Source organism: Rutilus rutilus (genome assembly GCF_951802725.1).
Source record: "Rutilus rutilus genome assembly, chromosome: 14".
Lineage (NCBI taxonomy): Eukaryota > Metazoa > Chordata > Actinopteri > Cypriniformes > Leuciscidae > Rutilus > Rutilus rutilus.
Genome location: NC_140219.1, coordinates 25,012,138 through 25,038,593, shown reverse-complemented (window position 1 = coordinate 25,038,593; position 26,456 = coordinate 25,012,138). Strand labels below are relative to the sequence as shown.

Genomic DNA, 26,456 nt, shown 5'->3' with positions numbered 1-26,456 from the left:
TATATATATATATATATATATATATATATATATATATGGATAAGTTTTATATTTAAACCGATTTACACTATCCTTGAAAAGGTCAGTCAGTAAGAGAAATAAATGTTTTAAGAAATGAATACTTTTTTCAGCAAGAATGCATTCAGTTGATCAAAAGTGACAGTAAAGACATGTTACGAAATATTTCTATTTCAAATAAATGCTGTTCTTTTGAATTTGATTTCTATTTAAAGATTATCACAGGTTTCACAAAAATATGAAGCAGCACATATGTTTTCAACATTAATAATGTTTCTTGAGCAGCAGATCATCATATTAGAATAATTTCTGAAGGATCATGTGACACTGAAGACTGGAGTAATGATGATGAAAATTCAGCTTTGATCACAGGAATAAATAACATTTGACAATATATTCAAATAAAAAACAGTTCTTTTAAATTGTAATAATATTTCACAATGACATTTTGGTGTGCATAAGAGTCTTCCTTCAAAGTAGCCTACAGCTTGTGTTGGGGTAATTACATTGAGTATAAACGGTTCTCGTATCGATGCTCTGAATTGCACGAGTCTTTATTTGGCATTTGGATTCACAATGGCTCTTCTGTGTTCAGGACTTGGGTACGGAGTCTCTTGGCACCTGTACAGATTTTCAAGCTGTGCCAGGTTGTGGGATCAGGTGTCTGGTCAGCAACACAGAGAACTTGCTGAAGAGAGAGGACAGTGACAGTGAGGAGAACCAGCGTAATGCTGTCCTGATTCAGATCAGCGATACCAGAGCCCACAGCAATGAACACCCGCTCATCATGGACCCACAGCCACTCGGTGAGTGTCACATGACCGTAGGGATGCTCATAATTAACGGGTTAACCATCAACCGACAGTAAGAAGCAGTTAAATGCTTTAAAAAGTAATGCAAGTAACTTCAAGATATTTTAAAACATTTGCTGCATGGTTAAAAAATATGCTACACATATAAAATTGCATTTTTGAGCAGAAAAAAAGCAGATAAGTCGCATTTTATTACATTCAGCAATAATGTGAAATACCGCTAAATAAAGCGAAATGTATACAAGCATTATAAACATAGCTATAAGCTATTTAAGTTCCTATCACTCCACAACAAATCCTCTAAAATGAATAGTAACAGCAAGAATGGAAAATCTAAGTATGTACTTACTGGCGAGCCAAAACAAATGAATTTAAAGCGCAGCTCAAACAGAAACTGGCATTGGGTATACTCACATAGACAACCTCACTCATTTGGCGCGAATTCAAATGTTTCTATATTCGCAATGTATTTGGATGCTAAACTATTATTTATGTAAACTAGGCTTTGAACTTCACTCACAAAGACACTGACATGTTGTGTGTGTGCGTGCGTTTCCTTATATATGGCGTTTTCCATATATAGAGTTTAATTACAAGAGTCTTGGCTTTGAATGGTCTGGTAAGGGTATTTTGTCTGTTTCAGCTGTAGTACAGACGTCCTCATACACCGTGCTGATCGGGAACAGAGAGTGGATGAGGAGGAACGCGCTGCAGGTGCGAGCAGATGTTGATGAAGCCATGATGGAGCACGAGAAGAGAGGACGCACTGCAGTGCTGGTGGCTGTGGACAGTGAGTGAGACCGGGTTATTTTTGTCCCTGGAACAGGCACGTGCTGTAGTTTTCACAGGCTGTGGCCTAATTTAAAGGCTGTTAGTTGTTTTACACCTTCCATTTACAACAGTAAATATGTCAACAGAAGAGAAACAAATGTTTGTTACGCCATTTTAATGTGGTTTTTAATTGGAATGGAGGTTAAAGGTACAATATGTAACTTTTTTTGCTTTAAAAATAGCAAAAATCACTATATCTGTTATTTTTTTTTTTGTTGTGTACTTACATTATCCCGACTGTTTCCAACAACTTTCAAACCAGGAGAAATTTGTAATTTAATTCGAAGACACGTCCCGTTTCTTTGTTTCTGTTTTGTCGCCGTCAATGGCGTCATATCCGCGTTCTCCCTGGTTTCCGCTCGTACTGCCATAGCAACCAGAGCCCTCTGATAGTAACCAAGGCGACAGACGTGGACAACTGTGTAGTTCGCAATGTCTATTTGCAAGCTGTTGTTGTTTCGTTCAAACATTATGGACCATGGCAAGCAGACTTTGGATAAAAAAGGAGAACTAAAACGAGAATCAATATCAGCGCGATGTTTTCGAGATGCCGAGAGCTCCCATAGACAGTATATAAACGAGAGCTCCACGTCCGAGACTTCGACCGCTCCTACATGTACTTTATTAAACAGGTGAGCACATTTACATAAAACTAATCAATGTTATATAGTTCAACAATGATAAAATGTTAGAATATGATCTGTATGTTATTCTAATGTTGATCTAGCTTACTGCTAGTCTCATATAGACAAACTAACACATACATTTCAACACATTCAAATGCAGTTTAGTGTGATAGTGTAATGTTAGACCAAATTAATTACCTCACAAGTTTAATTTGTCTAATAAACTGACCTGTGAGTTGTAATTCTGCACTTGTGTGTAGTTCGGTAGAATGAAATGTCCATATTCCTTTTATATCCGCGGGACTCGCGTCGCGTGTGGAGCTGATAGCTGTCTCTTAGCAATCCCGACCTGCTTCATATCACAGTCATGATAAAAACATCGATGTATTCACTCATCCATAAACATTATTAGATCGGTCGGCTTGACGTTGCCGACAAGATCCATAATTCGTAGCAAGTGTTGCGTCATCAAACTACGCCTTCGTTATTGTAAGAGGTTAGCGACCCCTAGCGGCGAAAAAAAATTACATAGTGTACGTTTAATTACTTGCAAAAATGAATAGCTGAATATAACTACATAATAAACAAATAATGCTCAATGTTTATTTTGAGGATGTGTGCTGTTCTGTTTTATTCTCAGATGAGCTTTGTGCCATGGTGGCCATAGCGGACACCGTGAAGCCTGAGGCTGAGCTGGCTGTCCACACACTTACAGCAATGGGGCTGGAGGTCGTGCTGATGACTGGGGACAACAGCAAAACAGCTCGAGCTATCGCGGCCCAAGTAAAGGACACTTTCATATTCCCTTGAATAATAACCTTACACATGCAGCAGCGAATTTTAGCAGCGTTTTTTTGTTACAGGTGGGCATCAAGAAGGTGTTCGCAGAGGTCTTGCCATCTCACAAGGTGGCGAAAGTGAAGCAGCTCCAGCAGGCGGGAAAACGTGTGGCCATGGTGGGCGACGGAGTGAATGACTCCCCCGCACTGGCCATGGCAGACGTTGGCATTGCAATAGGCACGGGCACAGATGTTGCTATCGAGGCTGCCGACGTGGTGCTTATCAGGGTATGAACACTGTAATGGCCTGATTAGATATGTTGACATTATATTGGTAACACTTTACAATAAGGTTCATTAGTGAACATTAGTTAACTGCATTAGTTACATTAACTAATAATGAACTGCACTTGTACAGCATTTATTCATCTTTGTTAATATTAATTTCAACATTTACTAATACATTATTAAAATCTTGTTAACATTAGTTAATGCACTAACATGAACAAACAATGAACAGGTTTTTTTTTTATTAACTTACGTTAACAAAGATTATTGCTCATGGTTAGTTCATGTTAGTTAATACATTAACTAATGTTTACTAATGAACCTTATTGTGTTACCATTATATTGTTTGTTACCTATATTGCTCAGATGAACATAACATCTTGGTTGGCCCTGGATTTTTATGCATTCAGCTGAAGGCTTTGTGATTAATTTTGCCAAATCTTTGTTCGAAACAGAATGATCTTCTTGATGTTGTTGCGAGTATCGACCTTTCTAAGAAGACCGTAAAAAGAATCAGAATCAACTTTGTATTTGCGCTAATCTACAATCTTGTGGGGATTCCCATTGCTGCAGGTAAGAGCAACCAAACCATACAAGACTACTAGATAAAACAAGTATTTCAGTAATATTGGCACTTTCCTCAAATAGGGTACAAAACAGGGCCTGAAACGCTCATAAATGAAGACATTTGATGTGTTTAAAACTAGCTACTTTTCATTGTAGGTTAATATTATGTTAGATAATAGTTTATCAAACATACCAAGTAGGTCTCACAAAAAAGGAAAAGCCTTTGAAAAATGTCCTGATTTCTTCGAGGTGAAGGTCTATGGATGGGTAAATGTATGGACTTTTTTGATCTAATGGACAAAATAAGCTTGCACAATTTACGTAAGAACGCGCCCGGAGACGACGGGAAAATATACATAGAGCATCAGCTTATGTTTCTGCTCTGACAGCCGCAAGACTGGTGAAAGAACAATTTTTTTTTTTTTTTTTTGGTCTTCAACCCAAACTTGGGTCTTTCGCTGACAAAGTTTAAATCCCGTCTGTCTAGCGCAATTCCCATAATGTTTGTGCATTAGGTCAGTAGGCGGAGAGAAGACTGTCTTTTGTGGCTGTGTGAACGCATTCGACCACATGAGCGTTTACACTATGAAAGCAATCCGGTCTATTGTGTTTTCGACTACCTCTGGAAGTGGTTGAAAGTGGACAAGCACAAAGCGTTTTAGACCCCATTTACACCTGTATTTAGCGTCGTCCACTTGTGATCCGATTAACCAAAACGCATCTTAATAGCGGGTGTTTAAGTGTGTATTATTGATTTGTTTGCAGGTGTGTTTATGCCTGTGGGTTTGGTGCTGCAGCCCTGGATGGGCTCTGCTGCTATGGCTGCCTCATCGGTGTCTGTAGTGCTGTCCTCACTTCTACTGAAATGGTAAACCTCTCAGATATTAACACCAGACTGTAAACTAGTTTAAATGTATATACATTTTATACATGCACACAATTTTAAGATTTTGCGCTATTTGGCTTTTCATAACTTGTTGTTTTAGACTAGCTGAAAGAAAACATCCAAAATACACTTAAGTGTTTATTTCATTGTCCTTTTTTTCTTCTATGTGCGCATATAGCGTTCAATGACAATGCATATATTCACATGCAGTGTTAACTTCAGTAGCGCTTGCACCAGACTTTACAGTTTTATTCCCATCTATATTCCGAAGGCTTTTACAGAGGGTTTTGTTCATATATAATTTGCCTGATTGCCTGTCTGTTGACAGTTTTATCACTCCAGATTAGGGCTGCACGATTTGGGGAAAATGTCATATTGCGATAATAGAGGTCAAGATTGCGATTGCGATATAATAAACAAATGGTTTCATGAGTCAACTTGCTTGGTTCTCAAGGAAAATAAATGCACACACAGATTAGTGATAATCTGCCTAAAGAAAAAAGTTCTTTAGTCAAGAGCAGTGAGTGTTTTTCTCTGTTCCCTTTGTTCTTTGATTAACTTTAGCGACAGATATAATTAGTGGCTACTGTGTACTGTCCCTTTAAGACCAGCCGCTGCTGACAGAGACGCGGACCTCACACGCCTCATTCTCTCACGAGTCACAACTCTTCACGTTCATCATAAGACTACTCTTATGTTATGAAGATACTCGACAAAAATACATTTTGGCATAATTGTGTTTTATATTGTTCGTTCAAGCTCGAAAGAGAACTGTATTCTGGCATACTGTTTTGTGCGCACGCACGATATTAGCGCGAGTCTTTCTGTGTGTCACAGGCAGCGCGTTCATTTTGGCATACATGTGTGTTGTTCGTTCTACCGCGAAAGAGAACTTGATACTGGCGCGCTGTGTGTGTGTGTGTGTGTGTGTGTGTGTGTGTGTGTGTGTGTGTGTGTGTGTGTGTGTGTGTGTGTGTGTGTGTGTGTGTGTGTGTGTGTGTGTGTGTGTGTGTGTGTGTGTGTGTGTGTGTGTGTGTGTGTGTGTGTGTGTGTGTGTGTGTGTGTGTGGAGGACATTCACTGACAGCGCGTTCTTTTTTTGTCTTATCGCGCATGAATGGTTTAAAAGCATTCGCATGAATAAGAGCGGGATCATGTAACACTAGCCAAAGGATGCCAAAAATGAACAGATGCTGCGTTAACAGCGCTAATTTGTTTATTTAATATAAAATCGCAGCATTTTGCGTCATATAATTGCGTAGGCTTGACATCGCGATTGCGATACGATTAATCGTGCAGCACTATATGGAGTGATAAGAAGGGATATCAAAAATTCCTTCTGTAAAAACCTTTAACTTTAGTATGTAAAAAGAATAAAACCAAGTTTTAACCTAACTTTACTCAATGTTCAGATTTCTGTTCTGGAAATGTATGCAAACTAGTGCATATTTATTAAGATAATGCCTCATTTGCATATTAAAAAACATAACACTTCAGAAAACCCAATTTTCCTGGTGAAAATGCTTTAATCAGCAGTATTTATTTATTTTTTTTTCCTATTTTAGAGAGGACCTATTATGCTTTTTTTTTTAGATTTTCAACTTTCTTTAGTGTGTAATCTTGCAGTTTGAGCATGAAAAAAGTCTGCAAAGTTAAAAAAAGTCACTCCAAAGGGAGTTATCCTCTTTATTCAGTGCGCACTGTTTCTTGAACTCCCTGAAACGCCTCGATTGTGGTCTTGAGTTTTCACGAACATGTCACAATATTCCTCATTTAAGTAATTCCAGCCCAAGGCACATGCAAAATATAGGGGGTGAGGCCTGGTTGAGTTGAGTTAGTAGTAGACATTTCTGAAACACGTTTGAAGCAGCTGACCAATGATCCAGCCGACCAATCAGAGCACATTGTGCTGTTTTGAAGGATGGCCTTCACAGAGACAGAAACTAAACAGAGAGTTACTGACAGACTGGGAAGAGAGGTGCTGCAACAATGTAAAATATGTGAAAATAATGTGCGTTTTAAACATTCAAGCATGAAAACGTATTCTAGTAGAGCCCAAAAACAACAAGACTTTGTAAAAAGGTGTAACAAAAGGCCTCTTTAAGATATGACACTCGTTTCCCGTTTCTGCAGTTACACTAAACCCACCGCTGAGAAGCTGGAAAGACGACTGGGTGAGGTGAGAAAGCAAGGCAGCCTATCGGACGTCAGCGTTCACATCGGCATGGGAGAGCTTCGTCGGTCCTCACCCAAACTCAGCCTGCTCGACCGCATCGTCAACTACAGCCGGGCCTCCATCAACTCGCTCCGCTCCGACAAACACTCCATGAACAGCATGGCCCTCAGCGAGCCCGACAAGCACTCTCTGCTGGTGGGAGACGCTCACTGCGAGGAGGAGATGGTTTGAGTGTCTCAGGCCTTGCTTTACCTCAGTGCCTGTAGACGAGCAGGATCTGTGTCAAAGCCCAAATTCAATGGCCTCATGAGGGGCCTCATGAATAAGACCACAGTTGTGCTCTCACTGTGATGCTGCATGAATCAGCCTTCGCAGCTTTGATTGTCCGGCCAGTTCGACATCGCTATTGTAGAGGCTTTCTGACATGCTGTTAGTGTTTACATTGAGTTTGATAAAATTTACGACGACAATCCATACAAGTAAAATCAACTACACTGCTGATTGTCTTCAAGTTTTAAATCCATTTTATTTTTGTGGAAATGACCATTTTAGAGTGATTTATTTTGTTTTATGGCAATGATTAAGGGGATATTTATTGCATCATTTATTTATAGTATTTTATGTACTTTTTGTCGGACATGAAGGAATGTGAAGATTTCTTTAAAAAGCGAACAAATGAACTCTACTTTTCTAAGGCCGTTTTGGCTGCACATAGTATCCCTGACTGAGTTTTGAGATGCAGTACATTCCAAAGAAAGCAGCATTTCTGTTTCTCAGAGGGATCGGTTACAATCAGGAATGATGGGGCCACAAATTAATAACCAAGAAAATGCTATTTTAACCATTATAAGCCTCTGTAAGATGTTCAGCATATTCATTTTCAATGTTCAGCAAATTGTTTGTATCACTTTAGCTGCCTTTGCTATATTTAAATGTGCACTTGCTCTTGTCAAATTTAGCTTTTAAATGTGTTTTTTTTTTTTTTTTTTTTTGGTTTCACTTTATTTTAAAACCCAGTGCTCTGTGTGAACTGAGACTGACATTTAATGAGCGGAGCACGACTGTATACAGCCGTTTGTGCATTAAAGCCCTCAACAGATACATAACCATGAAATGTCTCTGCACAACCTGAATCAGGTTACTGAAATACATTACTGACTTCAACATTTTGAGCTTTTGAAATGTTTAGAAAATCATCCAAAATGTAGAAAACGTTATCCAGTGGAAGTTTTGTTACTGTATTATTCGAGGTCAATTAAGCGATGCAGTGTTCAAACGAAACGAGTGCACTCATTAGTAAGTAATGATTAGTTGTTGCTTGTTTTTGCAAAATGTGTCCAAGTTGGAGTGACAGTGTAAACATCCTGACATTTTGCTGTTGATTGTTTCACTAAATGTGGTCTTGGACAATTTTTATTGTGGTTTTGCATCATATTCTTTAAATAAAGACACTTTTCAATTAGCTAACATTCATTCAAGTCCTTTTTCCAGTGTGAGAGGATTGTTGATTTAGATACAAATGTGCACTTTCCCACGACTTGCATAAACGTTTACATTCATATGGAAAAATTATGATTAACAACTTGAATCTCCTTTTTCATCAATAGTTTGCTGCAAAGTTAAATGTTGACTTTCTTTTGCAAACCCTCTTTTAGACTTTTTTTTTGGTCTGTGAGCTTTTGCTCTAGAAACACATGAAGACTAAATGTGTCTAGGTCTGACTAATGTATACTTGTTGAATTAGAAAACAAACATCATTTTTTTAGAATTAGTGAAGAACGATGAGCTACAAAAAAAATTACTCCTTCACATATCAGCATCACCATTGTGATGAGTGTAACAAACAATTCAAGGAATGAAACAAGAAAATTGCCAAAGAAGCTGGAGTGAAGATGCATGCCATTTCTGACTGATATTTAAGAGATTATCAGATGTAAATATTAGGCTTTACTTTACTTCTAAATTGCTCATGTTCACTTGGATTGAAAATGCTTCATACATCGCTACACATTTAGGGAGACAAATCTTTTTGACAACAAAATGTAAAATGTTGCTAATGCGATCGCACCTTAAGAATTTGTTTTTTATATATATTTCAGAGTAATATTGATGTTTCGTTTTAGGTTTCTTACATTTAAGCAGTCGTGAGTTTTGAGTTTCAAGTCAATGGTAATTCTAATATATGTTCTTATAAATTTCATTTATTGATACATTCAAATAGAATTTCTCATGAATATTGATAGAAATATATATTTTCTTGCATCACTAGTTTTTATTTATTTATAAAAAAGGGGGTAAATTAGGTAATACTTTTGGCAAAACTCAGCACTGGACAAAAAATCGAGCGGTGAGGGGATTCTAACTTAAACACCTGTGATTGGCCATTGCGTTCAAGAAATCAACAAACTTGTCTGCGATTGGCTACAGTGCTCACCGCTGTGAAAACACGTAAATGGAATAATTTGATTTTCTCCGGAGCGCAAACACGCACCGTTTACTACCTCTTTTTTTTGCTAATATGCTTTTTATTTTTACGAAGGAAACAGACCTAGCATTCATGTGCAGTTTTCCCCAAAAGCAATCAGAACAGAAGCAGCGCAGGCAGTGGTTTGAGTGAGAAAATCACACGCTAGTATCAAGTCCGTCTCCCTCCAATCCTCAATATGAAAGTTGTTTCATTCAACATTCAACTTTATAATGTCGTTTGTCTTTAACATGTTCCTACTGTTTTATAAAAAAAATAAAAAAAAATCATTCGTGTTATTTTTAGTTATTTTTAAATTGGTGTTATGTTAACAGTTAACCTTTTCAACATAAATATATTCAATAGGTAGGCCTGTCTGTTATGGAGACCATCCGACCTACATTTTTATTTTTGTAAAACCAGCGTCCATCATGCTGCTTTTGATTCCAGTAGTTTACAAAGATAAATCTTTTTTTTTATTATTATTTTTTTTTTTTATTAGAAGCATGTTATGTTGATTCTGTAGATCTTAAAAAATAAATAGTCTAGATAAATAAACAAATTAACAGAATAAAACAAATTGTGTAAAAAAAAAACAACGAAATTTAGTTTCCTACCAAATTAGCACTAAATGTATACGACCACTTAAACCTACTACTTGTGAAAATGGTAGCCTACCAGAGCAAATTAACTAAACAGAAGATGACATGCGAACTCCCTCCCTGCGGCCTGCGCATGTAAGACGTCGTTGATTGTTTTTGTTATTTAGGAATTATTTTTAGTGTTGCATAACAGTTAATGTGTTATTAGATACGTTTGTTCACCAGATGCACACTTTTGCGCGTGCACTCCGCTACCCTCCGCCGTGCACGCGCCGCATCCTTCACTCATCGCGCGCTCGTGTGCTGGTCTTGGAGAAGAGAAGGATAACCGGAAACAGCAGGTTGTTGTTGTTACATCTCACATATTAATCTACTAAAAAAAATACAGCGGCAGGGAAATGGCTTTGACTCAAGATATGATCTTAACCTTTTTATTGGAGCACGGGGGAAAAGTGAAAAACTCGGAGCTTGTGAGCAAGTTCAAAGGACTTATAAACTCCAGCGACACCGCGGAAAAGAAACAAAACAGAGACCTTTTCAAACGACTGGTCAACAACGTCGCCGTGGTTAAACAAGTCGATGATGTAAAGTACGTGGCTGTGAAGAAAAAGTACCAAGGACTCACAGGTGAAACAATTACACCGAATAACAGTTTATTTGACTTAAAATCGCCGTGTAGTAGTAACCCCGCGCGTGATTCCAGTGAAATAGAGAATGTGGATATTATTAATAACAATTACTGTCATTGCGCCATCCAAACTGTGAGTAGTAGCAGTACAAGTGGAAATGATGCTGAGATACCTGACTGTTTGACAGCAACAGTGCTCAGTGTGACAAGTGATGCTGGAAGTGGCAAAACAGGATCCGTTTTCGCTCTTGTGGCCATAAAATCTCCACCAAATCCACGATGTGAGTTGCAAAATGACGAAACGGGCAAAACATTCCTCAAAACACAAACAGCTGATGCCGAACCTCCACCTTCTACAGCTGAGCGAGCCATTAAAGTCAAGGCAAATGCGTATCAGAGCTGTAGTGTGGCTGGAGAAGGTTTTCCATACAGGTCTCTGAGAGTCAAACGAAAGGAGCTGGAGGCACAGGGCTCTCCACAACTGCGAAGGTGTAGCAAAATCACCAAACCTGGTGGTAATAATGAGGCTAAAGACTCTGATGGAATTCCTTTGGGATCATTGAAGCATCAGTGGCTTGTGAAATCAGCAACAGGAGGTTGGCGTCAAATCCACAGCCTCCTGCTGCAAGACCCTCAGCTGGCAGAGAAGAGGAATTTCATGTCTGGATTCACAATCCTGCATTGGGCTGCTAAAAGCGGAAACGGCGAAATGGTGTGTAAAGTCATTGATCTTTCAAGACAGAGTGGTGCAGGGATCGACGTTAATGCCAAGTCTTATGACGGGTATACACCTCTCCACATTGCTGCCATTCACAGCCGTGAACGTGTGTGTTCGCTGCTGGTGCGTGAATATGGTGCCAGCACTAACATACGGGATAACAGTGGGAAAAAACCCTACCATCATCTGAGCCAAGATGTGTCAGCTGAGATCAGAAAGATGCTCGGAGACCCTCGCTGTCTGCAGCAGGATGCTCGAAATGATTTGAAGGATCATCAAAGCCTGTCAGACCTCCATAAAGGATTCAACACTCTGAGTAAACTATTTCAACCCCACGTCGCTGGACATAAAGAGAAATGCAGACGTCGGCCAAGCTTTCATTTCATTAGAGAGAAAGAACATTGCACTTAATCGCAAGTTGTTACACTGAAATATCCGTACTTGAAAGATAACGCCTCACAACTTTATTGTGTTTAATACGTGGTATTCATTTTATTGGTAATTATACAGTGGCAGCTGTGCACTCTACTGATAATTATATTTGTTAATGAGGTTAGTAAGAAAATTAATTTAAGATACTAACACAGCTGAACATGTTCAGGTCTCTTTACCAAAAATTTGAAAGACACTTTATTTCAATGGTCCCCTTTTATACATTCTGTTGACTAAGTAATGTTGCACCTAAGTCTACTAACTCTCAGTAGAGTATTAGTAGAATGTCAGCTTAATGTCTGCTAACTCTTTATCATGATGCTCCTCCAACAGATATTCTACTGACTATAAGTAACTTTGCAAGTACATGTTAACTTATTCAAACTCTACCAGTCTACTAATACTCTACTAACACTCTAATGAGAGTAAGTAGACATGCAGGTGCAACGTTACTTATAGTCAACAGACTGTCTAAGGGGACCATCACAATAAAGTGTAACCAAAAAATATATAGCCTAACTCAAAATATAATTTCATTATAAAAAAAAATATAAAATTCCTCAAAAATGATCATTAGCCTACTATTACAGCAAAAAAACACAAACAAACCTTTAAAGGTATAATTACCTTAGTGTGAACATGATTATCAAATTGTGAAGTAGGCTTATGTCATGGTACTAGTTGTACTTCCCTTAATTAATGCTGAAAAGAAGGGAACAACTTTTATTACGATATTTTTTAATCTATTGTGAATCACTATTGACTATTACACTGTAAAAAGTGATCAGTTGACTTAAAAAAAAAAAAAAACATTAAAAAGCGAGGAAACCCATTGCCTTAATTACGTAAATAAACTTAATGCGTAATTAAAAAAAATAAGTTATGTGGAATTGACAAGTTCACATAACTTAATTTTTTCAATGATAATAATTTGAATGCAACGGGTTTCCTCACTTTTTTAAGTTAAGTCAACTGATCACTTTTTACAGTGCAGAAAACTCATAAAATGACTTTGTAATGCAAATTTAGGAGAAAATATGCTTAATTATCTTACTAATAATGTCACCGTGTGACTTGTGAGAGCATTTTCTGGTTTGCCTCAAACAGTAACTCGGTCATCTTTCTTATCTGATTGTTGTGCTGTGCATAATTCCTAATTCATAACACTCGTGCCATTGAAGGAAGGGAGAGAGGCCTCTGTGTGGGATGAAGAAGGCATGTTCTCTTTGTAATACTAAAGAGATAAACTTTAGCTTGGTTCTTTAATAGTTGGATGGGCCTTGGCAAAATTAGGTCAAACTTTATGCAAATGACCACATTACTGATATAATGTGTGAGAATAAAACCACAGTTTTACCCCAGGAATTTATGAATGTTAGAAACAGTCTGGGAAATATAATGAGGCCTTTGTCACAGTCAGGCAGTGATTCAGGCATGATTTCATGGGCGCTGGAGCTTAGCATAACTTCATTCAGAGGCTTTTACTGGTGTGCAGTGATCTGTAATGATGCAGATGCCCCTGCCTCTCAGTTAGAGCTGCTCTCGCGAGGTGAAGGTCGTTTCAGAAAGTATACCCTTTGGGTTCAGAGCAGTTCACTGTTCAACATGAAGCTGTTCTTAGCCAAATTTAAGCACTTAAACTGCACATTCTGACTAAGACTAGTATATCTTAAAGGGATACGCCACTTTTTTTGGAAATAGGCTCATTTTACAACTCCCCCAGAGTTAAACAGTTGAGTTTTATCATTTTGGAATCCATTCAGCCGATCTCCGGGTCTGGGGGTCCCACTTTTAGCATAGCTTAGCATAATGAATTGAACCGGACAAGACCATTAGAAAATGGTTAAAAAATGAACAAAGAGTTTCGATATTTTTCCATGAGTCCAGCAGGCGTAATGATATGATGCAGCGCCTGAAAATAGTCCCCAGCTCGGTAGCCTATTATCAGGTGGCATGCGCTGCGTCATATCATTACGCCTGCTTCACCCCATGATACTGCAGCAAAGTTTCTTGATTATTACGCAGGAATGAGAGTATAGTTCCTAGCCATATCAGCCCAGAAAATCGTAACTTTACATTTTCCGTCGGTCTTAGTACACGATGTAACTACAGAAGAGTCAAGTTTTAAATAGGAAACATATCGAAACTCTTTGTTCATTTTTTTGAGAGAGATGCTAATGGTCTTGTCCGGTTCAATTCATTATGCTAAGCTATGCTAAAAGTGGGACCCCCCCAGACCCGGAGATCGGCTGAATGGATTCGAAAACGGTAAAACTCAACTGTTTAACTCTGGGGGAGTTGTAAAATGAGCCAAAAAAGTGGAGTATCCCTTTAAGCATAAATGAAAAATATTAATATTTAATTCAAGTTTAGGTAAATAAATGTAATTCTTGATTTTGTTTTCTCAGCATTATCAGTCTGTCACAGTTGTAGGCAGTTAGCATCTCTGTGTTAGAGAAAGCAGAATAACTGTTCTTTGTGTCTTCCTGTTCGACCTCCAGGATGTTTTTCTTTTTCATTGTGCAGGATCCCACAGTCACCCTGGACATTAACTTATAATAGGTTGCTAAAAATACAAACGTCAAAACTTATTTGGCCGAGGAAGTATACGGTTCCACCGCATCCCTTTCAAATAAAATGGCAAATTGAAAAAAAAAAAAAAAGAGACTCTGTCATTGTTTCCTGGAGGTAAAATTCAGAATGATGTAATGTTTGTGATGCTTCAGTTCCGATATTCTGAAGTTTCAGTTGAATGCAGTTGGATTTAGAACGTAAACTAAACTGTTAAAGGGTTAGTTTACCCGAAAATGAAAATTGCTTCAACTTCCATTATATTGTTTTCCTACTATGGCGGTCAATGGCTGCTGTCAACTGTTTGGTTATGAAATGGCACACTGTCGGTGCAGAGTGAATTGGCCTTGAAAGAGATTGTCCACCCAAAAAATAAAATTCATTAATTTCATCATTTTCTCAACCTCATTCTTTTTTTCAGTAACTAAAAAGTTTCGGATGCCATTGACTTCCATTGTATGGACAAAAAAACATGGCAAAACTGTTTGGATATCAACAATCTACAAAATATCTTCTTCTTTTTTTTTTTTTTCAGAAGAAGAAAGTAAGTCATACTAGTTTGGAATAACATGAGGGAGAGTGAAATGATGTCAGTGTTTTCATTTTTGTGTGAATCTTCTTGCAGCATCAACGAGGAAAACTATAAAGTTTTAATAATGATATTGTTGGAATCACTTTCAGAACAATTTTTTTCTGCAGCTCATGAATAATAAAAAATCTTCTTTAAAGAGCTCAAGCATTTAAAGTGGAAGACGCCATAACTGCAGTTGGTGGTGGACGCTAGGCTAATATGCTTCTCATCAGTTATCGTTCTTCTCATATCAGCCTGAGGTTTCTACACTGGACGCATTCATTTTTCACAACACACTGTCAATTTCTTGCTTGTAAAATTCACATATTTTTTAATTGTTTGGCGTAATTACTGTAACATTGCTCAGGTTGAACACACTGACACAATAAAACACAACAACAACCATGTTTGTTAACTTATTTAGGGAACGTTTTTGACAGCAATTTGAAGCCATTCATTTTCAATGAGGTGATGCATGTCTGCTGCCTGAACAAAGTTGCAAAACAAATATTAATTTGCATATATTGACACTGTTGTTTTCCCACTGTGATGTCACTTCCTGCATTATGATGCCATTAGGGAACTAAATATGGATATTTAAACAACAATAATATCTTGTCATTCAGTAGCCTATTCCAATAAAAACAATACTTCCCCAAAACATATTTTGTTTGAAATATATTTGAAATACACTTGAAATATTTCTTAATAAATTGCCAGTTTTTTGTGGAACATTCACTAAAACCAAAGTTCATCTTCATTAACGGTGATAGTGTCTCCAAAGATACTAATATTTTCCATCTTTAAAGCACTGAGTTTAATATTTTATCCAAAATACTAAGATGGGGTTTGGGACATGTCACAGTAAGTGACTGCAGAATCACAGCGCATTGATGCTCCAGAAAATGTTCCAGTTATGTTTTATTTTTCATTTAGCCTATGTTGGTGAGAATTTTGTCCTCGTGAGGCTAGTTACCAAACACGTCGCCAAAATTATGGCATTAAATAAACCAGAACTTGAACTTTCAGGCAATGCAGTGTGGCGTTATTTGAGACGCTTAATATCAAACTCTTCAAAATTTTACTTTATACAGTTTGTGGATACCTACACCGTCTTTTGTGCCAAATTCTCCCTGATTGCGCACACCTGTCTGTCGGGGAAGGGCGACGGAAGTGGCAAAGGTTTGGCCGAAGACATTGAAGTCTTCTCCGGGACTGTTCTTAAATAAACGCACTTTATTTATTATGGCGACGCCGCTTTTTAAATATGGTACGCGTTGTTCCCTATCCAGATACTTTATGGTTCTCGCGGTTATCGGCCTGCCATTTAGGCCTACATCATGCTACAACTTTGAAAACGAGTCTGAACCCGACGTCTCCCTTCACCATGGTAATATCCTGAGCCCTTTGCTGAAGGCTTTGTCAGAGCAGAACCCTTGGGGAGAATTCACACCACGAGCCAAGCCTGACTCCAGATATGTGCGTTACATGAAGAGACTGTATAAACTTTCATCCAAACCCGACAGGAGTCCCGAGGCCTCTCACCTGTACAACACTGCGCGTCTGATCACACCTCGAGAGGAGTGTCTCGAGCAAAACCGAGGTAAAGCATACTTTATGTGTATCTCATAGTTGCATCAGATATGTTTACAAACTATTTCAAAAGACGCGGTTGCTTTATATTAGGAACTCAATATTTACTGAATACATTTCCATGCTATCCTTTCTGAAATATTGCCTGCCCTACTGTGTACAGTTTTCCAGATCTATACATGATGGAATTCTTTGGAAAAATTTTACATAGCCTACTGCATGCAATATCACATAAGTTATACACTTATACTGAATATCAGCACAGCTTTGGATGTATTATATATTATATTACTATATTAATGTATGATATTACAGCATGATTCCAACTGTGCTATTGCTTTTATACTACTGTTCAAAAAACAAGAAGGTAATAATGAGTATATTGAGTAATTTACATTTTATGCCAAATGTATTCAAATAAGCAAAAAACCTCAGTTAAGACATCTAAGTATAAACCAAATCAACCAACTACAAGATATTATTACCTTTGGTATAAAGGACTGTGTACTACTTTTCTGATACATTTAACTACAGTATGCATCCCATAAAGCACTGCAAATGATCAACAAAAAATGAAATGACTATTGATTTATAGACATTCAATTTAAGTAAAAAATTGCAAAATGTAGGCTATACAAATATAATAGAAAACCTGATTTGACTTATTTCTATGGTTTCAATGCCTTCCCTGATTGGTGGACCAAAGTCCTGTCTGCTAAAAGAGATAGTTAACCTAAAAATGAAAATGATGTCATCCTTTACTCATCTGCATGTCATTTCAAACCCATGAGACTTTCGTTCTCCTAACCACCTTGATTCATATTGATTTCTCTTATGATCTCCTTAATGTTTTTAAGTGTCTTGGTGGAGGAACAGAAATCTTTTAGGTTTCAATAAAAATGTCTTCATTGGTTATTTGAAGATGAATGTAAGTCTTAAAGGGATTGATCACCCACAATTTTTTATATTGTCATCATTTACTCACCCTCAAGTTGTTCCAAACCTGTATGAGTTTCTTTCTTCTGTTGAACACAAAAAGATGATGTAACCACACATTTGACGGTAGCCATTGAGTTCCATAGTAGGGGAAACAAATTATACAATGTAAGTCAATGGGTGCCGTCAACTGTTTGATTACCAACATTCTTTAAAGGGGTCCTATTATGCCATTTTATGAAGTCTTGATTTTGTTTTTGGGGTGTACTAGAATATGCTTTCATGCTTGATTGTTAAAAAAACACATTATTTTTCACATTAAAGCACCTCTTTCCACAGTCTGGCCCAAACGCGTCGTTTAGTTCCTGTTTCGATGAAGCCCCTCCTTCCGAAATGTGCTGTGATTGGTTAGCTGGCCCAGTGTGTTGTGATTGGCACCGCTTAGCGCATGTTAAGGAAATTTCCCGCCGTCATAACTGCGAGTTTCATCTGCTCAGATGTAAATATTGAGGATAGTGTTAATTTCAAACCAATTCAAGCCTGATTCAGACTTAAGAATGTTAACAAACAGGAGGATCGTCCATGCACGGATTTCACAGGACGTTTCAGAGTGGTATGTTTTTTCTTGTAATTTTCTTAGACATTTTAGAAACGATGTTATACACCATTTAATCATGATATTTGTCGGAAAACTATGGTAATACAAACAGTAATCGATCACAAAACCAAGTTTAATTTTCCTAAGGGACGGTGAACAGTCTTAGCCTACAAAAGCTACAGTAAACACTACATCAACACTAATGTTGGCTTGCAGGCGAGTGGAGCCAAACAGCTTTGCCCTTTGTTTACATCATAGCAACTACAAAACTTATAATTGGAACTTTTAATTGAAAACGCAACTAGAAATAGTAAGACATACTTATAAGTTGTGATCCACAAACAATGGATTGTCCCGACAAAGTGGGAACGGCTCCATTTCAGGAGAAGATTTTGTGCGTTTAGCCTGCATTGTGGTTCTGGAAGCTGTTCTCTGTAAAATGTGCAGCATACAGATAAACTTTGGGGTTATAATGTTAAAGAACACTGTTAAAAAAAATATTAACCACTCTAAGTTAGTCAGCCGCTAGTCAGCCTAGGTCAAACAAATGAGTAAAAAAAAACAAAAACAATTTAAATGAGTAACATTATGACTTCATAAAGCCCCAAAAAATCGCGTTGTAGTCCAAGCGAACCATTCGTTGTAGTTCTTGAAAAGTGGATTCTGTTAAATAAAATATCTCCCTTTGGATTGGAAAAAAAGTGTGAAAAAGCATAAAAGCCCTCCTTTAAAATATCATCTTTTGTGTTCAACAGAAGAAAGAAACTCATACAGGTTTGGAACAACATGAGGGTGAGTAATGATGACAGAATTTTGGGGTGAACTTTGTTACAAATCAGTGTCTTTATGGAGAAAGTGCATGGGACTTTTACTTCCGGAACCCGAATGTTGCCCACCTCTATTGAAAATGAATGTAATAAGGTTCTGCGACAACAGTAGAGTACATTACTATTTGGAAAACAGTGTAATTGTTGTCAAGAGAAGGATGTGTTCCTCAACGGTATGTGTTATCTTGTCAGAATTCTTCATGCAGGATATTTCCTACAGTCTGAATCGAGTGAGGACTCAGGAGCAGTTACTGAAGTCAGTGCTGCTGTACTCTTTTGACCACAACCACATCACCCCGTTCACGTCGCTCTGTTATCTGGATGTGAAGGAGCAGAAACCCTCAAAGGATCAGATGTGTTCTCACCATCTCAGCACCCAGCAGTCAGTCCCGCTACTCAGCTTCCGCGTCCACACCGAGAGAAGAGTCCGTCGCCGCTGGGTGGAGGTTGACGTGACCTCCTTCCTCCATCCTCTCATTCAGGCCCATAAGAAGGACATCCATCTCCTGATCAACTTGACCTGCGTTGAAGATATGGTCCCCAGACCTGGAGGCCAGATTCACAAGAGTCCGGTTGAGCTAACTCACAGATCCCCGTCCCTTCTTTTGTACCTAAATGACACCAGTGAGGTCGCATACCAGAGAAGAGCCACGCTTGGTAGTATGGTCGATCTGACATCCAACCTCTGGGATGGAAAGTCCACAATGTGGGAGTCAACCTCACGAAAGCGACGAGAAACCCTAGAGAGCACCAATTTGCCGGAAACCATGCCCAAACTCATCCCCATGTATGACTTTCCAACAGATGACTGTGACCTGTATGATTTCAGAGTGAGCTTCAATCAGCTCAAACTGGACCACTGGATCATAGCGCCTCACAAGTACAATCCGAGGTACTGTAAGGGATTTTGTCCAAGGGCCGTGGGATATATCTATGGGTCACCAGTGCACACCATGGTTCAAAACATCATTTACGAGAAGCTAGACTCCTCTGTGCCCAGACCTTCATGTGTGCCGTCAGAGTACAACCCTTTAAGTGTTTTGACCATTGAGAACGACGGCTCCATTGCCTACAAAGAGTACGAGGAGATGATCGCTACCAAATGCACTTGTCGATAAGATTAAATTGGCTGTTGAATCTTTTTTTTGTGAAACGTTGCTTTGTAAAACACTGTCCTGTTTTTTTGCATTGGCCATTCTTATTATGAAGATGATGATATGACTTGACCACATGTATCAGATAATTAGTTACTTTTTATCTGATTCAATAATACTTAGAATATTTGTTTTGGTGTTTTCTTAGACAAATTTTCTGTATAATAGTTATATATGGGGGTATTTAATTTGCTTAAAGGATTATTTTCTTCTTTGATGACCAGTTATGTTGTTTTAAGTTCTTTTCTTTAGGTTGGTGGTCTTGTCTTGCACTCTCTATTCCTAAATTGTGAATGGCAAAATTTTTAATATTTTCTAGTTCTGGACAGAATATGAAAAGTGTAGTTCTATTGTCTTATCAGAACACTTTTACATTGTTTTTTAAAACCTGGGAATTGCAGACGGTTGTCTCGTGGGCAACCTCTCTCTTCCTGATGTCCAGAAAATAAGTTGCCTTAATTGTGGGCAACTTGATATGTGTATTAACCGCTTTAAAGAAAGCAATAGATGAGAATGTGTGTCACATGCCTATTTATTTAATTTATGTATGTATAATTTGGTCATGCTGGGTTTGGGTTCACACAAAAAAAGAGGGAAAAAAATCCCATATAAACATATAAAATAAAAACTAAAATTCAGCAAACAAACCTGATTGTTTTTGTTTTGTTAATTTTTTTCTTAAATCAAATGTCGGATTGTCATTGAAAGAATTTTGTAGTTAGAGGAAAGTCTTTATTACAGTGTTTTTAAATATTTGACAGGACTAAAAGTCTCTCTGAACGAATTTTCTTTTTCAAAATTCTAAATGATGATTGAAGCTGCGGAGTAACAGTGTGAGAACGTAAATGGTAAAAGTGATTTGTTTAGATAAATAGATAAAAAACATGTAAAGGGACATTTTACTCATCACTTGAGACAAGTGTGGTGTAGATTCAGAATAGATACAAGGTATGTAAATAGGCTACTTTAGATATAGCTGGAGCATTTGAGTTTAAGTAACATCGAGTATTTGAAATGTTCTTTTCATTTTAATCTCAGATAATAAACAACGCTTTGTTTAGGTTTCAGACAGAACGTTTTGTTAAAGAATTGTTGATCCAGGCTTTTATTTTGAAGTACAGCGCTTCCGGAAGTTGTTCAGTTAAGAGTCCTATTGCCTCTTAGATAAGGAAGCAAGTTTTTTAGGTAAGGAAGTAAGTTTATCGTTTCTTAGGCATTAAATTGCATATTTCTGTCACATTTGTTTGCTGTTTTTAAACGTTTGTAAGGCTAACTGTTTTTATAGTTGAGACAGTACATGAAACAGGGAAACAGACAGACTTCGACACGAGGCATCTATCAGTTGATTCACAAACTCAAACTGTCTCAAAACATACAGCCTATCTGGATGTACACTGTTCAAAAAAAGCATGACACCTCAGTAAGAAGACACCCATGCTGAAAGTCCACTTAGGAGCAGTCTGAAAGGTTTTGTCATGGATCCAGAGGTGTCCCTCATGCTGCACTGTGATCCATTACAGGCTCTCGGAGAACATCAAACACACATAGAAATTTCAGACAGGTACAGTATCTTTCCATTTCATATAGCAGCTATATATATATTTTTTTGACGTGGCGTGCAGTGGTGTTCTGAAATGAGGAAGCAAAGTCATTCGTTTTTAAAATGTGTGTTAAACTTTAAGGTTGTCATATTACATTTTAAAAGAAAAAAATCTATTTTGTATCTTTACATTATCAATAAATGAAGCGATTAAATGTCCGCCATTTTTAAAGACCAAGGAGAGAGTTAAAAACACACTATACATTTGAGGCAAAAGCGTATTTGTATGTGCTACACTCCCACATTAGATTCAATCGGCAGAGTTTTCCTGAGATCGAGCAGCACATTGAAGCCGTGTGGAGTGACAGAGTGACCCAGGAACCGTGGCTCTTCAACGGGGCTAAATTCAGATTGCATTCAGCGATGCTCACCGTCATGGAAAACGAACCAATGGGAGAACAGGCTGTCCAAAACAAAGGAGACCAATTAGAAAGTGGCGATACATCCTCGGACAGATTACCAAAACATGAGCTATCATGTGTCCTAAACTTACAGCTAGGCCTGACCTGTTATAGAGACTATCTCGGGACTAACTGGTCGCGCGAGGCGGCGAACCTGCAGAGTCACGGACGGAATGAACGCGCAGATCCGCAGGCGTTCCTCGCGCAGCCGCTGGGCGTGGGCGCTGTCATGGCAACCGCTGATGGAGACGTGGTCCTGCTGAGGAGGAGCCAGAAAGTGGCCGAGGCTGCAGGACTGTTAGACATACCTGGAGGTCACCCCGAACCAAAGGTCAGACACATCATCAGGGTTTCATACATTATATCATCAGCTGTCTTGGCATTGCAATCTATATATATAAAACTTTTAAAATGCATCATTATGCATGAATATGAGGAGAGTTCTCTGCATGAAAGACATGCGACTGCAGATCAACGTGCTTCTGCATTTCTCTCCGATACGGTAGGAAATTAAATGTGGAGGATTTTATCCTTGACAAGATGATTGACAGGTCAGTTTACTGTGACAGGATGTGACAGAGAGCAACCGTTAAAGACGCAATTGTATGACGTGACAGTATGTCCCAAAGCTTGTCTACTCTTCTGCCACACACTCAAAAGTATGTACTTTTTATATATAAAAAAAGAGTAGGCCTACATACTTTAAGGGCGTAGTATAAGTAGGCGAATTGGGACTTGTTCAGGTGTGTTTGATTAGGGTTGGAGCTAAACTCTGCAGGACAGTGGCCCTCCAGGACCGACGTTCCCCATCCCTGCATTAAAGGCATTTCATTTGACAAAAATGTCTATTTTAAATAAATGTTATTCTTTTGAACTTTCTATTTATTAAAGAATCCTGATTAAAAAAACAGTTATTAGTTTTTTAAAAAGCATATTAGATTTCTGAAGGATCATGTTTTTTGTATATTACAATAGAGAACAATATCATTTTTTAATATGCTTTTTTGATTTAATAAATGAAGAGTTCAGATGCAAAAGCCTCTAAGTGCCATCTGAAATTTTCTTCTAGAATGATCATTTTTATCCAGCTTGTATATTTAAGTTCAGTAATTTCACTTAAATGGCAATGAAAATTACCTATTAATTGTCATTTAAGTGAAATTGCTGAACTTAAATATACAAGCTGGATAAAAATGATCAATAAGAGTTCATCACAATAAGTATGTTCTGAACTCTTCAAATGCAATTTTGTTCAACATATGATACTACTTATATTAAAGGGATACTCCACTTTTTTCGGAAATATGCTCATTTTACATCTCCCCCAGAGTTAAACAGTTGAGTTTTACCGTTTTAGAATCCATTCAGCCGAACTCCGGGTCTGACGGTACCACTTTTAGCATAGCTTAGCACAGATCATTGATTCTGATGAGTCCAGTAGCATTTCTTTCAAAATGACCAAAGTGTTTCAATATTTTTCCTATTTAAAACTTGACTCTTCTGTAGTTAAACCGAGTACTAAGATCGACGGAAAATGAAAAGTTGCGATTTTCTAAGCCTATATGGCTAGGAACTACTCTCATTCCAGCGTAATAATCAAGGAACTGTGTGGCTGTACCATGAGTGCAGCAGGCGTAATGATATGACGCAGCGCCTGAAAATAGGTCTAATAGGTTAGACAAACTTAGTCCCGGTCACGTTGGAAGAAGTTACCGAGCTGGGGACTATTTTTAGGCGCTGCGTCATATCACTACGCCTGCTGCACCCATGTTACGGCCGCACAGTTCCTTGATTATTACGCCGGAATGAGAGTAGTTCCTAGCCATATAGGCTTAGAAAATCGCAACTTTTCATTTTCCGTCGATCTTAGTACTCGGTTTAACTACAGAAGAGTCAAGTTTTAAATAGGAAAAATATTGAAACTCTTTGGTCATTTTGAAAGAAATGCTACTGGACTCATCAGAATCAATGATCTGTGCTAAGCTATGCTAAAAGTGGTACCGTCAGACCCGGAGTTCGGCTGAATGGATTCTAAAACGGTAAAACTCAACTGTTTAACTCTGGGGGAGATGTAAAATGAGCTTATTTCCGAAAAAAGTGGAGTATCCCTTTAAATAATGGTTTAAATTATATATTTTTTAACAATTATTAATTTTGTAAGAATATTACATAGTTGTGCAAGGAGTCCAGCGTTATATTTGTGATAACGCAATGAAACATGGCAAATTGTGCGGACATCATTTTTTGGCCAGGCTGTCATACAAAAGAAATTATAAACTCATGCAAAAACTAGAGAGAACCAATGAAATATTAATAGCTGATTATGTTGTAGTGTAGGTTTTTATTTTTATTATATAAATACCTTAACCAAAGTTAGTGTTGTTCTTCCCTTATATTTAATATTTAATAAATAATCCTCATATTTTGATTGTTTAATCTAACTTGTAGGGTCATTAAAAACAAATGTGCCCTTCAGACATTGCTTTTGGCCTCTACGGTGTATATACATTATGAACATAAAATCGAACATAAGATAGTGATAAGAATGTAATGTGCTTTGGATAAAAGCAAATGCCAAATGCACAAATGTAAATGATGAAGAATATCTGAAATCCGTCCGTGTGCGTGCAGATGGTGTGTCCGGAGGTCAGCGAGGAGGCCATATGTGTGGAGCTTCTGCTGGGTAAGGAGAGAGCCGTTGTTTCTGAGATCTTCTCCTCTGTGTGTGCAGAGATCAGTGATGAGGTGTGTATCTGCGGACTTCACATCGGATACACACTTCTTTAACCACATGTTGGGAAATCGTGGCCGTTGATGCCACTATGCTGATCTCATCATCTTTCTTTGCTGTTGTTGTTCTTGCTCATTGCAGGTGAACGTTCCCGTCGGTTCTCTAAGCAAACCGCTGTTCATGGGAATCGCGCTGAACCACACCAGCGCAGGCCGACCCAGCGCAGAGTTTTACGTTCGGTAAACCCCATCCTAAATCATCTTAATCTGTTCATGATGAGCTGTTCTTACAGAACTACACTGCTGTGTTTTTTTACTCTGTGAAGGTGCACTTTGACGACTGAGGAAGTGAGAGATTTCTATAGACGTGGAGGTCCTGAAGCCCACGAGTCCACTGACATACTGTTTCTTAGTCGAGCGGTAAGCATTTAAATAAATGCAGACAAGATGTTGGCAGCGTCCGAAATCGCATACTTCTTTGAGTAGGTACTTATTTTGAATAAATAATTACTTCATGACTGCAAAAAAAAAAAAGTATGTTCTAAATAGTATGAATGTAGTATGCTGCCATTGTCATGTGACCTACCAGCATCAGTTATGTTGCTTCACTGCCATTCACAAATCCTCTCATTGTCCTCATGGGATAGTAAATTGTCCATCATATGCTCACGGAATATGCCGGAAGTAGTAGGTCATCCGAGTACTTTTTGGCCTACTCTTTAATGAGTACATACTACTTTTGTCACATACTGCTTTTCGCCTACTATATAGTAGGGAAGTATGCGATTTCAGATGCAGACAGTTTTAACTACACCCTTTTGTCCTGTTTATTCCATATTCACATCTCTTTACATGTGCAAGATGTCTACAAGACAGTCATTAAACACAGAATATTGGCGTCTCAAAAGATAATCTGTGTATAAAGATCTGTCATTTTCCCTATTCTGCAGAAAATGCTCCAATTAAACGATCGCTCCCCCCTGTGGTCAGAGATGTGTCCTTCAGCTAAAGGTGCAGTGCTCCTGTATCAGAGGGTGATGCCGGATTACTGATTTCATCAGATCACTTAAACTTTAATGATATATCAGGGATAACATTGTTGTGTTGCATACAGTAGTGTATTGTATTAGAGACTTGTTTGAAAAAAATTGCAAAAACATACCATACAAATACATTTTGTATACTGGTGGAAGTAAAAAGTTGTATAGCCGTTTTCATGATATTTATACATAAATGTTCTTGTACTGAACGCATATAAAGTATATTTTGCAGAGATACCTATGACATTTATTCTTTGTAATGAATAAGCAACTTTTCATATTAAAGTAGAGTTTAAGAACAAATGACTAAGACCTTTTAATTTGGTGCAATATTGCTTTAACAGTTTGGGATTCACAGTGAAAGTCTTTTCAAAGAAGCTCAAGGGAACAAATATTATAATACGACAGAAATTGCACGCATGTAATTATTAAAACACTGCCAAGGCAAAACAAATGATTACAATTCTGGAACATTCATTTTGTACCCGTCCCACTATAAATGTTAGATGTATGCACCTGTTGAGAACAGTTTTCACAATAAATATATTTCCTAAACAGTTTTACAGAGAATATTCCCTCACAAGCCACAATGAGCTAAATGTGACAATG

General features: G+C 37.9%; 4 protein-coding genes across 6 annotated transcripts in view; all 4 read left to right on the top strand.

The window, feature by feature from the left end:
* Positions 1-8,444, top strand: part of atp7a (ATPase copper transporting alpha) — a 28,385-nt gene extending 19,941 nt beyond the window's left edge. For both annotated transcript variants that reach the window (XM_084430342.1, XM_084430341.1), the window contains exons 17-23: positions 614-824; positions 1,474-1,620; positions 2,928-3,070; positions 3,151-3,354; positions 3,810-3,927; positions 4,687-4,789; positions 6,940-8,444. In XM_084430342.1, coding sequence (XP_084286468.1) covers positions 614-824; positions 1,474-1,620; positions 2,928-3,070; positions 3,151-3,354; positions 3,810-3,927; positions 4,687-4,789; positions 6,940-7,213 — 1,200 coding nt within the window. In that variant the 3' untranslated portion in view covers positions 7,214-8,444. The remainder of the gene's footprint in view (positions 1-613; positions 825-1,473; positions 1,621-2,927; positions 3,071-3,150; positions 3,355-3,809; positions 3,928-4,686; positions 4,790-6,939) is intronic.
* A 1,944-nt stretch (positions 8,445-10,388) lies between these two features.
* sowahab (sosondowah ankyrin repeat domain family member Ab) lies at positions 10,389-11,863 on the top strand. Its single transcript, XM_084429374.1, has one exon. It carries the CDS (start codon positions 10,447-10,449, stop codon positions 11,803-11,805), a length of 1,359 nt encoding a protein of 452 aa, XP_084285500.1. The 5' UTR covers positions 10,389-10,446; the 3' UTR covers positions 11,806-11,863.
* Positions 11,864-15,999: 4,136 nt separating this feature from the next.
* On the top strand, positions 16,000-20,716 carry gdf9 (growth differentiation factor 9). Its single transcript, XM_084430962.1, has 2 exons — positions 16,000-16,571; positions 19,115-20,716. Exons 1-2 carry the CDS (start codon positions 16,214-16,216, stop codon positions 20,038-20,040), a joined length of 1,284 nt encoding a protein of 427 aa, XP_084287088.1. The 5' UTR covers positions 16,000-16,213; the 3' UTR covers positions 20,041-20,716.
* Positions 20,717-21,204: 488 nt separating this feature from the next.
* nudt22 (nudix (nucleoside diphosphate linked moiety X)-type motif 22) lies at positions 21,205-26,405 on the top strand. 2 transcript variants are annotated; one of them, XM_084429547.1, is made up of 7 exons: positions 21,205-21,261; positions 21,362-21,637; positions 21,925-22,408; positions 24,709-24,822; positions 24,950-25,047; positions 25,134-25,227; positions 25,758-26,293. In XM_084429547.1, exons 2-7 carry the CDS (start codon positions 21,552-21,554, stop codon positions 25,857-25,859), a joined length of 978 nt encoding a protein of 325 aa, XP_084285673.1. In that variant the 5' UTR covers positions 21,205-21,261; positions 21,362-21,551; the 3' UTR covers positions 25,860-26,293. The 2 variants fall into 2 exon arrangements, with proteins under 2 accessions (XP_084285673.1, XP_084285672.1); XM_084429546.1 differs by having other exon boundaries at positions 21,212-21,637; positions 25,758-26,405.
* The last annotated feature ends 51 nt before the right edge of the window (positions 26,406-26,456 follow it).

Bases quoted from the DNA above. Each gene is read 5' to 3' on its own strand.
- sowahab (XM_084429374.1), top strand. From the start codon at position 10,447: ATGGCTTTGACTCAAGATATGATCTTAACCTTTTTATTGGAGCACGGG.
- gdf9 (XM_084430962.1), top strand. From the start codon at position 16,214: ATGGCGACGCCGCTTTTTAAATATGGTACGCGTTGTTCCCTATCCAGA. The intron at 16,572-19,114 runs GTAAAGCATACT...TTATCTTGTCAG, and splicing joins GTGTCTCGAGCAAAACCGAG to AATTCTTCATGCAGGATATT.
- nudt22 (XM_084429546.1), top strand. From the start codon at position 21,552: ATGGATCCAGAGGTGTCCCTCATGCTGCACTGTGATCCATTACAGGCT. The intron at 21,638-21,924 runs GTACAGTATCTT...CTCCCACATTAG, and splicing joins CACATAGAAATTTCAGACAG to ATTCAATCGGCAGAGTTTTC. The intron at 24,823-24,949 runs GTGTGTATCTGC...TGCTCATTGCAG, and splicing joins GTGCAGAGATCAGTGATGAG to GTGAACGTTCCCGTCGGTTC.